The sequence below is a fragment of the Ammodytes marinus genome (assembly GCF_949987685.1).
Source record: "Ammodytes marinus genome assembly, chromosome: 23".
NCBI classification, from domain to species: Eukaryota; Metazoa; Chordata; class Actinopteri; order Uranoscopiformes; family Ammodytidae; genus Ammodytes; species Ammodytes marinus.
This window is the reverse complement of record NC_137227.1, coordinates 9,376,455-9,394,722: the sequence shown is the minus strand read 5'-3', so window position 1 is coordinate 9,394,722 and position 18,268 is coordinate 9,376,455. Positions and strand designations below refer to the sequence as shown.

Below are 18,268 nucleotides of genomic sequence, written 5' to 3'. Positions count from 1 at the left end.
TTAGGCATTTTCACTGAAGGCTAGTTGGAAAAACAGAATATTTTACTTTCAAAATTAAGCTATTTACACTATAAAAAGTCACATGTTGTAAGAAAAAAAATAAGTTTAGAGGCCTTATTTTTTCCACTGCAAAAAAAGATCCAAACCTGAATAAGGCAACTTTGTACATTAAGATACAACATTAGGAGGGTGTAGATAGAGCATTAGGATGTGACTCATGTAATTTAGACAGGATTATGACCTCGTAAACAATAAAGAGTCAACTGAAAATTCACAAAACAAATGTCACATTTTGTACGTTTAAGATAAACTCATAATGTTAGTTACCATCAATATAACATGATGGAACTTCAGTTATTTAAGTAGGTGCTTCGCCTTAGTTTAACAGTTATAAAGTCTATCTGTTATGAAGTTAACTAGCTACAGCTTATAATAAATGACTACATTATGTGACCATTTATCACAACATTTCACAAGTGACTCTATAATCAGGCGCCACAAGACTTTGAATAGTTATCTGTAGAAAAATTCTGAGATGTTCTTCCAGAAGTCTTGTCAGAGTTTTGATTTAGATTTGATCGACTAATGTAACATGTATGATTTGTGACAAAAAGTCAGCTATGTGTAAAAAGGAGGAAAACTGAGAAAGGCTGTAAGCAACTCTATTCAACGTCAGTTGATGAGATATTGCTCACTTACAAGTCACAACAAAAAGGGACGTGTCTCAAAGCAAGAAGTTGGGCCCCCTAAAAAATTCCCAAAATGCTTTGCAAACCATTATAAGCCTCTGCTTTTGACTAACTGTCTTCTCAGTGTCCTACAATTCAATCAATCAGTGAACTAATGTGACTAACTCCTTATGAATCAGGAACTATTTGACGGGCAACCATACGTACCTATATGCTTCAACACATAATCAATTAACTCCAATATTCAAAATGCTACAACAAAGGCCCAGCTTACAGCAGTGAAACCACGGACTACATGCTGAAAGCTGGCAAACTGGAAACCAACATCGCTAGGTTATTGTTCTTCAGTTAACAATAAATTACAATACAGTATATACACATACATTTGGCAATGTTCGATTCACCATGTTTACAGCAGAGGAAAAAAGATTATGTGTGTTCATTCAACATTGGAATACAAATCCCAATGTCTGCAGCACAGAGCTTCAAGATCAACAAGGACTTGTGTGTGTGTGTGTGTGTGTGTGTGTGTGTGTGTGTGTGTGTGTGTGTGTGTGTGTGTGTGTGTGTGTGTGTGTGTGTGTGTGTGTGTGTGTGTGTGTGTGTGTGTGTGTGTGTGTGTGTGTGTGTGTGTGTGTGTGTGTGTGTGTGTGTGTGTGTGTTACACAGCATTCTCCTCAGTTGGAGGTTCAGCATTGGCTGGCTCCAGGAGAGTCTGTTGAACTGCAGAGGCAAAAAAAAAAAAACAGCTGTTACAAATGACAAGAGACATTACATTGCATTTACAGGTAGTATCATTTAATTTCTCTATTAATTATCAACATTTCTGCAAATGTGCTAGTGATACCCTGGTGGATCATTTATCTAACTGACCACTGGAGCCTCATTTTGACTCCAGATCAGCTTAAATATATATATGTATATATATATATATATATATATATATATATATATATATATATATATATATATATATATATATATATATATATATATATATATATATATATATATATATATATATATATATATATATATATTCATGCACAGAACAAGGGACGTGGACTTTATCACAACACCGAAAGTGTGTGGGGAAGGGATGATGTCATGGCAGGAATGAACAGGAGGATTTTTAAAGATTATTTAAGGCAAAATCTGTCTAAATGTTCATATGGGAACTTGGCTATCGTTTTAAGACTGACTTGAAAATATGTTAACCTGTCCTTTAGATTACATTCTATGAGAAATACAGTAAATTAATAAAAGATACATCAATACAAATATAGTATTGATATAATTATATCATTTAATATTCAAATTGCTCACCTTGTGGTTCTGTAGCCACCACAGCCTCAGGGTTCTCAGCCTTCACCATGTCAGCGTTCAGGCTCTCTGTCATGACACAACAACACATTTAGTGAGCATTTACAAACACATGTACCCAATGCTTTTACGACTGGTTCTACCCCTTCAAGTGTTCTTTTAGTAGTCTGACGATATAGCTTGGTTCCAGACCATACAACCAGCTGTTGTTTGGTTTGGCTGTGCGAGACTATTCAGTTAGCTACAAAACAGCTGCACCTGTACTCAGCAACAACTCATCTCTACATAAGTGCTCATTTTTGTGACTATTGGAACCTAAATTCAGTTGTTCTTCAAACTCCACCTGCAACTTAAATATTTCATGTTTTTTTTTAACGGCTTGTTATGGCCGCTGAAGCCAACCAATATCTTAACTCAACGGTGGCATATTACAGTATCTCAAAGTTGTCAAAGTTAATATGTAAGCGAACAGTTTCTAAAGGAATATATATTCTCTGAAACACATAACAGTGATGTAGGAGCCTTACGTTGTATGCCAAAGCAGAGCTTCTTCTTCTGGTAAGAGATGTAGCTGGTGACCGCGCCCACAAGCGCCATGACAACCGCGCTAGCAATGCCTGCAATGGTGCCCACCTCTGCTGTTGTTTCTGAAAACACACACACACACACACACACACACACACACACACACACACAGACACACCGTAAGCTTATGAAGCCAAACAAACAGATGTGCATCTCTGAACAAACAGTACAGCCAGAGTAAACCCACCACTGTTGTCATCATACTGATTAATATGGTCCCTGTCACCACCTGGACGTCCACCTGTGGAAAAACAGAAGTAGCTCTGTTTAGTTTGAACTGTTAAAGGAATAGTTCAACATTTTTAAATGTTTATCTTTTTTTTCTTCACTCTCTGGCTCAAAGGAGCCTTTAGTGATGTTGTGATTTTATCTTTGGACCTGCTCCCCTTACTACCAGTCTTTGAGCTAAGCTAACCTGGACGAGCGACCTTTGCCTACTTCTATATCAAAATAGCACGCACAGTTACAGGAATGGTTTCTGTTGCCTTTTCTTGAGCCGGAGAGACAAAAGGCTCAAAATAAAAAATGTTGAACGGGTCTCTTCTATGGCGGCCAGTTATACATGGAACTTCTGTGCAGATGCAGACATTACCTTTGCCTTTGTCTGGGTTGTAGCCGTCATCTTTGCCCACGTTAGCCAGATCACTGTCAGACCAACCACCACCTGAAAGAGGTGAACCAGAACATCATCACATGCTGAGGAAGAATGGACTCAATCAATGAATAACTGACACTTACTGTAAAGGAAGCTTTTTAAAGCGACAGGACACATAGCTTCAGCTGTCATTGGCGGGGTTGATAACACAGACACTCTGTCCATTTAGTGTATTGTAAGGTGGACCGTGGTTAAGCTACTCTCTTGAACATAATAAAATGTGTGTCTCTTTACAAGATGGAAAAATGTATACTAATAATAGCCATCTAATACTGAAAATGAGTTTGAAAAATATTTTTGAATACAATATGAACTAAGCGGATCATTTTACAGTGTCTATATAAAACTTAAGACCGGCATTTACAACTTATACAGCGATAGCAACATATCTGCAATTAAATAATAGTGGACATATACAGTACGTCCATATGTTTGTCTAATTCTAACACTCGGTATACATAATATATTTAAAAGGTGATCACCAGCAGTATTACAGCTTATTATGTGATTGTACATCATGGTACATTTAATACAAATTATTAAATTTATCCATAGTTTCAGGCATACCAGATCTATATATATACATACACACATACATACATACATACATGCAAGGGAATGGATGCAATACAAATATTCAGTATGGAGCATATGGAGATGGACTTCTAAAGGAGTGGGAGGATGAGCAACAGATGAAAACAATGAGCTCCCTCTCCAGAAGATAAATGACTTGGTAGAGTGTTATTGAGTTCATGTGTAGCACAGAGTGCTTATTCTCACACACTGTATGTCTTGTCTTCTGGCTGACTGTCCTTTTACTAACCAAATGAATGTTACAACAACCGACGAAAATCTTACTGTATATCTGCTGCATAGATATTTCTTTGAAACACTGTAAAGCTAATTCAAATTTAGTTATAAATCACTCTGTATTTATGGACACTATCTGATTATGGAGCTAAACAACTTATTTATTCTTAACTTGAACCTGTAAAATGCCACGGTGTCAGGCTGTAAAATGTAACAGTTAATAGTCAGATACTGTTTCATTTCTACTCTGTAGTGGTGGGTAGTTCAGATTCTTAAATGTTTTAGTTTAAAATGTTACAACAATTGAAGGATTATTGTTTAATATTATTTCTATTAAATGAAATCACACGCTCATCGTTCAGTCTCGTGGTGACACTTACCTGGGAGATAAATGTAACCAAAATGGTGGAGATAGAACAACTGTGTATTAGTTTGAAATCTTAACTAGAAAATTGAAATAAATATTTTGGAGATTTGGAGATACTTGAAGGGAACCATGACTAAATAAAACTGCTCTATTTACAAAGGACCTGAACGGAGACACAGGTGGCATGTAAGAAGTGCTAAGCTAGGAAATGGCAAAAGGTAGTGCAGTGTGCTGTGCTGTAAAGAGAATGATACACTTTCTATTAAAGGCCCTATGTGTAGAACATAATTCAACTATATTCACATTCCACACATTGGGACTTTGAATTCCACATCATGAAATTAGTCATTCATGTAGGTCATTTGACCTCATGAATAGTGGGCGACTACACTAACCCTGCCCCTTGTTCTTATCCTTTCCGCCAATGTCATTGTTGGGGTCCAGGGCGTCAGAAAGGTCAAAGCCATCGCCAGCTGTAGAGGTCAAAAGGTCAGGGGTCAATGATATTGGCAAATTAAAAGCAAAAGCAGAAGTTAAAAGAAATAGAAAAAAAAACAAGCTGCAAAGGTGGAGTCAGCGATTCTGGTTTTCAAAATCACTTTCTGTCAAAATCTGTGAATATCTCCTCACGATCCATCCACTACCTCTCCGTACTGTGTGTGCGCTGTAAACTGGTATGTAAACTGTGTGTCTGTAGCTAGCAATATGCCTGTGTACAGAGCCTTGGCTGTGTATTAACACTGGACAGTACAGACAGGTGATGGATAGTGAGGAGATATTCACTGATTTTGACAAAAAAAGTGATTTTGATGACAAGCATTCTCCAGAATCACTGACTCCACCTTTAACAGAGGATGATCACAACTGAAACAACTCAACAGTCTTTGAAGCAATCGAAAACAAAGGCCAGTACGGTAAAATATTTGGTTTCCTATGTAGATTTGACTTCAGCTCTTTTACAGTATGAACATCTGTGCCCACGTATAAGCTTTATCCTATAGATCCATTATGTCAGTAAAGAGTAAGAGTTGCAGGTGCCATAACCATAACCTGTTGTTGAACTTTATTCATAATTTATCCCCAAAGGGAATTGTAGTTTTGAAATAATAATAATAATAAAAATCGTCATAATAACAATAATGATAATAATAATTCATATGACAACAAAATTATGAATAAACGGTTCATGTCTATTTTCGCCGTTTTCCACGAGTAACTCTAGTGATTTTGTTCAGCTCTGAGGATTACAGGGTTTCCTACACTCAATTGAGGGCCCTGAATGCCTCACTTGTTTATGTGTGTTTTAGAATGATCTGACAGCTAGGCAGCGCCCTGTTGTTTTTCATCCTCTGTTTGGCGGCTCACACACGGGTGACTTTGTTGCCGTCTCTCTCGTGTGTGTACACAGATTAGATTAAGTAGAATGAACAAATTACGTGATCTACTCATTTAATGAAATAACCTATGAGCCTGGTTGTAATCAACGTAATATAAAGACCTGGTGCTGAGTCTCCTGGCTTGGGCTTGGGCTTGGCGGGGGCCTTGGTGGCTGCTGCGGGGACCTTAGGAACAACAACCTTGGGCGGGGCTTTGGTGGTGGCGATAGTGGTAGTAGCATCGAAGAAATCCTCCAGATCAAGCCCTGCAGAGAACAGGGACAGCGTGGTATTGTATAGACATCCACTGAGTTCAGAACAAATACACTTTAAAGCGTTTCACACATGTTCAGCAAATAAGGTCTGTCTGTCAAAGCCGGAAATAGAAAATGAAAGAAAGAACATGATTCTGAATTGAATGATAGATATGTAAGGTTCCTCACCTTTTCCTGCTCCCCCTGCTGGCACTGCTGGTGCTGCAGGCTTTGGTGCAGGGGTCACTGCTGTGAAAGGGAAAGATGACCCTTTATATTTATTTGATGAATTAAAGGTAAATTCTTTCTTTAGTACATATTGGATATTTGACGTTTTTGGAATTCATGCTACACATTTTCACGCATTAGGATATGCTTCGTGTTACAGAAATCTTACAGTTCCATCTGAAGATAACCGACATGACTTCATGTGGACTTTGGGCGTTGTACTGTTTCAGAGTGGGCCAAATATTACATTTTTAGGTAACCATTTATATATTCAAGAAGTGAATATAATAAATATTTTTATTTTTTTTACTATGGAAAAGGGGTAGGATTAAATAAGTATATACTTCTTCCTGCTCCTTTTCAGTCATATCACATCAATACAGATAATTATAACAAATAATGTTTTATTTTTTTATTTTTGTGAAGTCATTTAAACATACATTTTGTTTATTGTATTTTTATGCTTTTCATTTTGTTTTGTATTGTTTTTGATATGTCTGAAATAAAATAAAAAATTCAAATTCAAATATACGTGGCAGAAAAACAGTATTTCTTCTGGCCCCCTCTGCAACAGTACAAGGCTGACTTCTGCTACAAACCCACTTCAAAAATGCTGAACTATCCCTTTAACGTTGAAACAGGTGTTCTGTTGTACCTACCTGGTTTAACATCATCATCACCCAGAGCATCAGCTAGGTCTAGGTCCTGAGACAGCACTGTGGTACAGAGAGGACAGAGAGAAGAATACATGTTAGAATGATGATTCTGACCCATTAACCAACACATGCATTAGAAATCACTTCCTGTATTTTGTGGAGCAAAGGCCCTTTTAGTGCTTAGTTGCCCAGGCCTGACTGGTGTTACAAAACCCCAGGCTATAGTGCACTAATCCTCCTCACTGCTACTTTCATCAGCATTATCACTGACTATGAAATGTATACCGATAAGGATTGATTTGATTAGCACACGAAAAGTGTTGTAAAACAGGTTTGTTCAGATAATGCTACAAAAGAAGATAATTTCGTTATGTACTCCAACCTTATTTATTCAGCTATTGATAGCAATTTAGTTATGAATAGATATTGGCATTTAAGGTGATACACTACAGTCAATTTTGAGATTTTGCTTCTATAACATGTCTTATTTCATGCTTATACATCTAAAATGAACATGTTGGTGTTTATTTGGCTAAACCTTGTCTCTGTATATACTTCTCCTATACAACATCTTTAACATCCATTATCTCAACATTAGTATTATTTCAATACCTTGAACCAAAAATCTTAACTTCTAAAGCACTTACATCAACTAAACTTTTCATAATCATTCCCAGCATTATTGTTCTAAAAAACATGTTGAAAACCCATTTTTAGAAACCTGTAGATAGTATTTTTTAATTTATGAAATGAAAAGGGCTGTATCCTAAACCTGTCAGGTAATAACTTTGGACTCTAGTAAGTTGTAGAAAAGAAAGAAAGAAGCATAATCAGTTAGATATTGCCAAATCTTCATATTTCTGAAAAAAATGATGATACAAAAAGAATATTACTTTATGTGAGTATCGACTGGCAAAATTTCATGATGAAATTAAAAATGTGACCCCATTCACCTACATGTGTCTCGCCTCAATACGTTGTCTGTGTGTGACTGTGTGCACAGCAAACGCTGGCCACATGTTAGTTAGCTCACATCAAATTGATTCCAATGAGCTTCATGCAGTGAATGTGAGCTTCAGTGAGAGAAACCAGGAATCTAGCTGTCAGAATTCATTTAAAAAATAAAAAAGAATATCTATACAATCCAGATATGTGCATGCCTGGAAACCCCAGCAGTTCTGGCCAGAGATGCAAGTCCTACCCTCTAATTTAACTTTATATAACTATTATTTTTTATAATACATAACAGTGTTTCCCCTACCATTATACAGGCCTGGCGGGCCCGCCAGGCCAACGGGACCCCCCGCCAGGCCAACAGCTGCCCAAAAAAAAAAAAAAAAATGTAAAAAAAAAAAAAAAAAAAAAATTATCTTTTTTTTTTTTTTTTTTTTATCTGCGCTACGCCGCGCGATGCACGTGTGCATTCGGAGCGCACATGTCAAACAGGGAAACTGACGAGAAAGAACCTTCCTTTATAGGTCTATGGCATAGGCTACACTGGAGATATTTAGGACTCAGTAACAGGGAGTTGAACAGGAAAAAGTGATGAGCAAAACTTAGAAAGTTAAAGTCGCTACGTCGCCATGGCAACCAATATGTATCAACAGCTGAGACAGAGCAGCAAGTTATCTTGAAAACAGCAGGCTATAGTAGCCCTACAAGCTTTATTTTTTGGTATTTTCAATGCTACTTTATTTTTATGTTTTAAATTGAGAACTAGGCTACATGAAATATAATGGGTTGGAATACAAAATGTTGCTTATTTTGCACACATTTTGATTGATAGGCTAATCATGATGTGTAGCCTAGGTTAATTCATTTATTTTAAATGAATATTTGATAAATTAAAGAAAATGTTTCATGATCCAGATTATTCCAGAAAGTAATACTAGACAGGATATACCTGTCTATATTAGGTCTTCGTGTTTATTGTATTTTATTTTCATATCTATGTGTTTTTCTTCAATAGTTTATATGGCTTGTGTCTCCAAATTATTCCATAAAATTGTTTTAGGCAGGACATATGACAGCTGTTTACAGAGCAAAAAAAATAAAATCAGATTTAGCTTCTCAAAGTGCACCAGTTTGATGCATTTAACTTTAAAAAGGTAAAGGTTTTCTTCCGCAGGGGCATGCCCCAAGACCCCACTAGAAGGTCCATTCTCCCCCAGCAGGCTCAAAAAATCCTGAGGGAAACACAAAATGTACAAACGTACCGAATGTGAAGGCATAACCCTATGCCCTGATTTGTAGCGGGCTGTCAAAAGAGGCTCATCCATAATACAGTTATTTTTGGTCAATTTCTACAACAAATTTGGTACGCACGCCGCGCGCATACTCTTTATCAGCTTTTACCACCGGGCCTAAAAACAATTCTAGGGGAAACACTGCATAAACCACCAGGCATTAATATGTTGAATATTCTACCTGCCTAATCCCAGCCTCCTGGCATGGTCACCAAAAATGCATTCACAAGATCAACAAAACGCATTTGCATATTTTGCAGCATTGCATTTATAGTAGCTATAGGCAGGCCTCTGGTTGGATTCATTTTTGATTCATTTTATGACTGCAGCTTTTCACTCCATCACTCCACACCTTAAATCCTTAGGCTAATATCATACATACACACAGTGGTCCCTGCACCTGCTTGTATGGATGGTGCATTTCAGAGTGAGATCATGGGAGGTTTGCGTTTAAATAATTCACCTTTAGCTTAAGGTGACCAACTTTTTCTTATTCATCATCACGGCCAATGCCAGTGACATCATCTGAAGCATGGCACGTGCACATTGTTCAGCTGTAATCCAGGCCGACAGACAGGCAGAGGTTACTGTGGGTGGTGCCACATCCCTTTCATCTATAATAGCCTAGTATTATCTGCTGTATCACTATCAAATTACTAGACCTACTTTAATAATTCATATAGACTCATTTCTGTAACAATGTATAATTAGGCTACTAAACCGATTACAGCTGCTGGTTAACATCAGCATCAGTCATATCGTGGACCAAGATCAAAGGCAGCCATAATAACGGATTTAAGCTTTAGTTATAAAATCTCTAAAATGTGTTATAACTAAGGATAAATGAGTGGAAATGTAGGCCTATTAAGTGGATCTCTGCGTTCTGTCCCTTTAATGTCTGGTTCCATGCCGGTATAGACGTACCGCTATTCGGCCTTGAATAAAGTGCCGCACAAAAGAGGGAGAACGTGGATGTGTCGAGGTGTGCTGTGCAGCAGGACAAAGCCCCCTTACCTTCCAGAGGCACCAGGGCCGCCAGTAGCAGCAGCAGTAGCGGGCATGCCGAGCACACAGAGCGGGGAGTCATGGTTCTAGTGTCCGCACTCAACAACCACAAACTGAGAAATATCCAACGAGGTTGGGGAAATAACGGGCCTGTGTCTGGGTCTGGTCTGCAGTGAGTATCGTTCAAGCTTCGTCTCGCCGCTAGAGCCGCAGTCATAAAAAAAGGCGTTCACTATGGCATCCACTTTACACTCCCACATGTAGACAGCCACTTCCGGTCTACTTCAAATTAAAACCCAAATGTGGGTCTGCAGCATGGCAGGGTTGGATTTTTGCAATGCCAACTATACAAACTGAAATATGTTATAGGCCTAACAAAAACAATCAAAGCTTAAAGGTGGGGTCAGCTATTCTGGAAAAATGCTTGTTGTCAAAATCAGTGAATATCTCCCCAACATATGCTAACAGTCATACTGATTGTGCGTTGAAAAAAATATCCTGTGTTAATACACAGCCTAGGCTCTGTAAATGGGTTTGTTGCTTGCTAGGGTGGTGGGCCCCTTTGTTTACATACCACTTTTCAGAGCCTAGGCTGTGTATAACACCAGATCTTTTACCAGCGTAAACAAAGTGCTGACAGGTAGCAGATCTTCAGGAGAGATATTGACAAAAAAGATTTTGGAAAGTGTTCTCAAGAGTCCACCTTTAAACTTTTATTTTCAAGCAATTATACACTGATTCAAACATAGGGCCTACTTATATAAATATTTTATTTAATCTCATCTGAGTCTGTTCTAAAATATGCCAATAAATGATACACAATGTAGCCTACCTTTAAGCCCTTTCCTTATCAGATCGATTTCAGTTTATACAAATTAACAATGACACGGAGTGCCACAAGGGTCTGTGCTCGGACCAATTTCATTTCATTTACTTTATAAACGGTTCCTTTAGGTTGTTTTTCACGTACATACAATTGCTAAAGTCAGGCACAATCTTTACTTAACTGATACAGTGAGCTCTTCTGTCCACCTCCCTCCCCATCTCTACTCATTTATGTCAGGTAATGCTTAGTAACACTGCATATTCCCCCAGAGCTCTTGTGCTTTCTCTTCGAACATCAGGCTATTTGTGGAGGTTTGCCTTCGTAAAACACCTGACCCTGCTTGACCTTTAACTTCGTACATATAGGATGATGACCAATGGATTACCATTCGTTTGCTCTGGATATGCATTGTTCTTAAAGAAAAATAGCCATGTTGAATCACTTCGCAATGTTCTACATATTTTTTAACACAGAGAAAATCCCCTTTTTTATACATTTGTTTTGCAGATATAGTTACTTTTCAGATAAGATTCTACAAAAATACAAACGGTGAGCTTAAAAAAAAAGATTATACTGGCGAGTCCAAGTCTGGTTTGGCTTGTGAGCCCTTACGAAATATTAAATTGGGCTCTTTTCTTTGTGTTAAAGGTGGAGTCAGCGATTCTGCTGAATGCTTGTTGTCGAAATCAGTGAATATCTCGTCATGATACACTACATGTCCATATTGTGTGTGCGCTGAAAAACAAATCAGGTCACAATACACAGCCTAGGCTCTGTAAATGTGCATTTTGCTAGTTGGTCCCCATTTTGACAACAAGCATTCTCCAGAATTGCTGACTACACCTTTAACAATCTAATAATTATAATAATAAATCCGGCAGGGGACATTTTACTGCACGACCGATACAGCGCAGTCGATTTAGCCTCCGCTGTTTATACAGTAGTGGAGTGTGTTTGGATGATGTGTGTCATATGATGTAGGCGTGTTTTTTTGTCCCTAAACTGCGGAAACGGGCAGGATGCTCCTAAAAAGCTGGCAGCAGCAGCAGCAGCAGTAGTAGGTGGTAGCGGACCAGCACAGAGAGCCAGTACGAAACCCTGTTCACACGGGAATAAGGCGATGGGGGACAGAGCAGGTACCAGGTAAGACAACCTTCCTCTTGCTTGATTCACGTTTGCTGTCAAAGAGTGGACCGTTAACACGAGAAGGAACTAACTATCCATTGGGCAGCCTGACGATTTTACGCGCACGTTAAGCGGGGTTACAGCGCGTCATGGAAACTGTCTTAACATGGCTCACTCACGCGACTTTTGCAGAACTGACAGTTGAATAAATCAAACCAAAAATACGGATTGATGGATTAATGTGGCGTAATGAATAGGGGACGTCAAAAATGTGTGTATGCAGCGGCTCCGTTTTGACTAATCTAGAGGCAACGCAGCGTCAATTTGCCATCAGATATCAACTCTCTGGAGAGAGGATTCTGGCGTAACTTCCTCACATGAGGAAGACACGAGACGTACGTGGGTGTTAAGCACTAGCTGTAAGAATAGAGCGACAGTTTTTTGGTTCAGTGACTTAATAACAATATTTATTTTTTGCCCAGATGTGGATGGAGTTCCGTGTCCCAAAATGAAGGAAAATAGTCCAACTGTGTGACAGCACTCTGCTTACAAGGCAAAGCGATCTTGCATTTTCTACAGAAAGGAAACATTATTGTGTAGCGTTTATTCTAACCATTGAAATGCACTTTAACTCAACATGGTGTTGGCTGCATTGTAGTATTTTGAGGGAGACACAGACTGATCTCTGAATATGATGATAATTATCAATGCAACATGAAGGATGGTTGACAAGACAGACAGTGGACGACAGAAGGATGGACAGGTTGTTTTCCCATTGTAGCACTAGGAGTCGCCAAAGTCTAAAATATTAATATCACGCTCACCTTTTTGTTGTCTCAAAACAATAGCAAGGTGTCAATACATAAGAGTATTGGAGGTGTTTTTCTTCCTGTTCCAATTTGTCCTTTTCAAACTGGCTTTTAATAGGCTAGATCATTTCTAAAAAAAAGACCAATCTCATAGTTATATTTTCTTAACACACTAATACAAAATGTAATTTTGTTCTAAAAAGTCATGACCATTTGGAGATATCTAGTTGATTGGATGAGCAGACTGCTGTAGCCTCAGATAAACTGTAGATTGGTTCTGTCATCAAAGTGCATTAGGAAGGGCAATCTTTTAATGGCCAGTGGACAAAAGGACTAGCTTAGTAACAGCAGGCAACACCTGTTTGACTATTCTTTTGGGTACTGGACTATAGTTTTGAGTGGAAATACAGGTTCAGAGGTGTACCAGCTCATTTTAAAGGTGCAGTATGTAAAGGGAATTGGCTTTTTTCAGAACAGACTTCTTAGAAATGGAATATAACATTCATAAGTATGTTTTTTAAAAGTGTATAATCACATTTTTTTTTTATTACATTCGAACGAGCGTTTTATATACATGGATGCGGGACACTCCACCGTCTTGCACCGCCATGTTTAGAGTAGCACAGAACGGACATGCTAAATGTCCTTAAGCATTTTTTTATATATTGTATAAAAGGCCACCTCACCTAACATCAGAACAAATAATGAAATTATTCTGACTACAGGAGGAAGGTTTAACTTTATGCCAATTACTTTTGACACCACTCATGGTAGTTTAGATATGCGTTGGGAACAGAAACCACAACGTTGATTTATTCTCCTCCCTTGAAGAGCCTATACTTAGTTGTCTTATAAACGCTGACCTCAGCGGACCGTGCTGAGCTGAGACGTTGTATTTTGATTGGATGTGTTTTGCCCTTAGGACAAAGGGATGACAGGAAGGGGTTCCCATGTCCTGTGTTAAGGAAGTGAAGGACAGTTGTGTTGATAATCAGGATGTGCATTTTGTCCCCTTGCCTCTGTTTTCTTTTGCCCAGAATGGTAAAGGCAGCACATTCCATGCTAATGTTGTTCAAAGTGCAGCGGTGTGCATTCACTTGTTACAGCTGACTAGGCCTAATTTGGTCTTGACAACAGCTCTGCTTTTAGACCGGTTAGTTCATTTACAGCAAGAATGTTTTGCTCTTAAGCTGTTGTTGTGGTCGTGCACGGGGACCCTGAAGGTTTTGCTTATTGATCCCTGTACTTAGTCACACTATTCACTGGCCACATTTCCCCTAATACACTTCATCCACTTCCTGTTTTAACTCAATGCAGACACTCTGTTCTGTTCCTGTGGCTTTGCTTTTCACCTACTTTTAGTTTCAGTTGTACTTGTATTACTTATGTATCAGTTTAGTAGTCAGGGAACATGTATAAAAAGAGAAAAGATGCTTTGTACCATATTAGAACAGTTTGCTTATGTCCGTCTGCAGTCTCTGGGCAGGTCAAAAATTCAGAATTCAACACATACAATACAAAAGAAAAATATATAAATACATTCATATCATAATGTATTTCATACACACAAACTTAGTCACCACACATAACATTACTTTTTGAATCTTCAAAAATAAAATTAGAAAGCTAAACAAATGTGAACATGATTGGTTATTCAATCTATTTCTGGATCTTGCATGAAAATAAGTTTATCTAATTGGGAATATTGTTACATTATTTTTAGCTGACATCTTCAAAGATCAGTTGGTTTTGTGGCCACTTATTGGTAAATATACAGTATATGGGAGTAAACGCAAAATGATATGGAGTTCCCCAGGGCTCAATTCTCGGGCACAATGTTTACTCTCATTATGCAGATCGCACTCAAATGTATGTACAGCTGATATATTAACTTAAGTCCACTGATATGGCATGAATGGTCCTATTACAACAATCTTGCCTGGCCATACACCACAGATTGACGATATCTAACAGTGTAATCAGAGGGACAATCAGAGGGTGGAGGTTTCCTCTATATGAGTTTGGAGTAGTTTCTTTAGAGTCTTTATTTAAAAACATTTCCTCTATTTTAATGCTATTGTTCATTTGTTGAGTGCCATTGCAATTTTCCATTGTACTGATTTATGTCTCCCTGGGGATCTTACTTGTTCAAGCCTGCGTCTTATCGTAATGTTATCAGGCACGGACTGGGCATACTACCGTGGAATCTGTTCTGTTCTGTTACACATGCAGGGACTGGTGAGGAAAAATGTCATCCAGGATCAGTGTTGGGAAACCAGTAAACATTAAGTTGAACTTCCTGTCCTACAGTTCATTGTGCTATCAGCATTCACTGCTGCTTTCTAACTGCTGGCTTTTGTTTACAGGATTGGTTCACTGCTGCAGGGTGTTTATGTGTGTGTGTGTGTGTGTGTGTGTGTGTGTGTGTGTGTGTGTGTGTGTGTGTGTGTGTGTGTGTGTGTGTGTGTGTGTGTGTGTGTGTATGTGTGTGTGCGCGTGTGCGTGCATGCATGTTTGTTTGTGTGAGAAAGACAGGAAATATGAAGTGATTATACAGCGCCGTTGGTATGTGACGGACTGTAATCATATCCACAGTCCCTACACTCACAGCAGCTTGGGGTTGTCTATGTGTGATCTGTGAACTCCACCCAGGCCTTAAGGATTCTCTTGTTTATTCAGAAACACAGTCTTAGCTACATGAGCAAATATTTGAGGCTATTTGGCAAGCGATTGGTAGTTCAGAGTTCACATGTTGTAGTCGTAGCAATAGAGTGCAGGACGGTGATGTTTTACTTTAGGGGCATCACTGTAGTCTAGTTCACGCTCAACAAACTGCACCATCCTCAGTTAAAGGTGGAGTCAGTGATTCTGAATAGTGCATGTTGTTTTGACAGAACCAGCGAACATCCACATAAGATCCACTAACTAACTGTATTTACCATTTACAGAGTCCTGGCTGTGTATTAACACTAGTTATTTATTTCAGTGCTCACACAGTAGGCTATACAGTTAGTGGATCGTGAGGAGATATTCACAGATTTTGACAGAAATTACCTTTGTCAACAAACGTTCTACAGAATCAACTGACTCCACCTTTAATGCTACATTGCTAAGCAGCTGGCTTCAGCCCAGGTTACTGGTATGATACATGTAATTTAAGTTTCACATAAATAACCCTCTCTTAAAAAGACATGTTCTCTACCTCTCCCTACAGAGTCTTCAAGAAGACCAGCCCTAACTCAAAGGTTAGTGTGTGTGAGAGAAGGGCTGATTATCATTGGTTCCTGCTCTCTCAAATGACTCCTAATCACTCCATTTTGTTTCTGTCTGTCTTTTTCTTTCCAAAGCTCACAGTTTATCTAGGGAGGCGAGACTTTGTTGATCACTTAAATCACGTAGATCCAGTAGGTAAGTCCAGACACACACATGCACGCAGGCACACACACACGCACGCACGCACGCACGCACGAACACACACACACACACACACACACACACACACACACACACACACACACACACACACACACAAACATACAGGGACAGATTAGACTTGAACCAATACTGATGCTGCATTCAAGGTCCCTTTTTAGTATTTTGAAAATCTGAAACTTCCAGGTTTATCACTAGTGAGAAGACAGTTCATATGTGGGGAAGGGTGACATTTTGATTCAGTACAGGTTAGTGGATGGTGAGGACTGAACATTTGGACTCACCCTGATATGAGATTGACTTTTATGAAGTGTTTGGTTTGGTTTAGATTCCTTAGTCTCCAAATTGGGGTGCAAAAGTTTATACACAATGCATACATATGTATATAAGTAATATTGTGTGTGTGTGTGTGTGTGTGTGTGTGTGTGTGTGTGTGTGTGTGTGTGTGTGTGGGTGTGGGCGTGTGTGTGTGTCTCTGTCTCTGTCTCTCTGTCTGTATCTGTGTTTGTGTGTTCTCTAGAGGGAGTGCTCCTTGTGGACCCAGAGTATCTAAAAGACCGAAAAGGTAAGAAAACTTGCCTATATAGACACAACGTAATTAGAATAAAAAAGTATTTGTCTGTCTGTTAAACTGATGGACCGTCGACATAGAATCTCTGTCTCCGTCCCATCCTCAGTGTTTGTGACTCTGACGTGTGCCTTCCGTTATGGGCGTGAGGACCTGGATGTCCTGGGCCTGTCCTTCAGAAAGGACCTGCATGTGAGCGTGCTGCAGGCCTTCCCTCCTCTGCAGGAGGACAAGAAGCCCCTGAGCCGCCTACAAGACAGGCTGCTCAAGAAGCTGGGTCAGCACGCACACCCCTTCCACTTCACTGTAAGACTTATGAGCACTTTATATCACCTTTTTTGAGGCCCCTTTGTTGAAATACCCGTTTACATACCTATGCTGTGTAATAACACTGCTAGCCTATAGGCTCTGTAAACTGGTATGTTAACGAAGGGTATGTAAACAAAGGGGGCCTGCCACCCTAGCTAGCAACATACCCAGAGCCTAGGCTGTGAATGAACTTCTTTCAGCACACACACTGAACGGACAGGTAGCGGATCGTGAAGAGATATTAACTGATTTTGACAAACGAAAAGTGAATTTGACAAAAAAGCTTTCTCCAGAATCGCTGACTGCACCTTTTTAAGTATGTCGTATAACTATCCGCCTCAAGCTGCTGTTTAGATTTCACTGGGTGTTATTTTCATGTGTTTGGATGTGTCAGATCCCTCACAACCTGCCCTGCTCAGTGAGCCTCCAGCCGGGGCCAGAGGACACCGGGAAGACGTGTGGGGTGGACTATGAGCTCCGAGCATTCTGTGCCAAGACCGCGGAGGAGAAAGTCCACCAAAGGTTCAAGACATTCACACAATGTATCTCTCTATAATCACTACACCATGTTGGTGAGCATTTAAAGGTGTGACGAATGTTCAAGTATTTGATCGTGAACCTGCTTTGTATGTAGGAACTCTGTGCACCTAGTGATCAGGAAGGTCCAGTATGCTCCAGAGACACCAGGTCCACAGCCCATGGTGGAGACCAGCCGCAGCTTCCTCATGTCGGACAGAGCTCTGCACCTAGAGGCCTCACTGGATAAGGAGGTAACACATGCAATCACACCAAGTCGCAAGCACACAAGCAGTCACGCACACACACACGCGCACACACACACACACACACACACACACACACACACACACACACACACACACACACACACACACACACACACACACACACACACACACACACACACACACACACACACACACACAGTCAATAACTCAGTCTCTCAGTCACTCGCTCACTTGCTCACTCACTCGTTTGTGTGGCTAA

General features: G+C 39.4%; 2 protein-coding genes across 2 annotated transcripts in view; one reads left to right on the top strand and one right to left on the bottom strand.

The window, feature by feature from the left end:
* Positions 1 to 1,350: 1,350 nt before the first annotated feature.
* On the bottom strand, positions 1,351 to 10,276 carry cd99l2 (CD99 molecule-like 2; the record flags this gene model as incomplete). The annotated part of the gene is made up of 10 exons (XM_080052443.1): positions 1,351 to 1,412; positions 2,016 to 2,081; positions 2,540 to 2,659; positions 2,785 to 2,838; positions 3,190 to 3,261; positions 4,825 to 4,902; positions 5,928 to 6,071; positions 6,249 to 6,308; positions 6,947 to 7,003; positions 10,204 to 10,276. 10 exons carry the CDS (start codon positions 10,274 to 10,276, stop codon positions 1,351 to 1,353), a joined length of 786 nt encoding a protein of 261 aa, XP_079908569.1.
* A 1,760-nt stretch (positions 10,277 to 12,036) lies between these two features.
* Positions 12,037 to 18,268, top strand: part of arrb2b (arrestin, beta 2b) — a 10,551-nt gene continuing 4,319 nt past the window's right edge. The window contains exons 1-7 of the mRNA XM_080051965.1: positions 12,037 to 12,163; positions 16,169 to 16,199; positions 16,302 to 16,362; positions 16,907 to 16,951; positions 17,064 to 17,260; positions 17,658 to 17,785; positions 17,898 to 18,033. Of these exons, the coding sequence (XP_079908091.1) occupies positions 12,141 to 12,163; positions 16,169 to 16,199; positions 16,302 to 16,362; positions 16,907 to 16,951; positions 17,064 to 17,260; positions 17,658 to 17,785; positions 17,898 to 18,033 (621 nt within the window). The 5' untranslated portion in view covers positions 12,037 to 12,140. The remainder of the gene's footprint in view (positions 12,164 to 16,168; positions 16,200 to 16,301; positions 16,363 to 16,906; positions 16,952 to 17,063; positions 17,261 to 17,657; positions 17,786 to 17,897; positions 18,034 to 18,268) is intronic.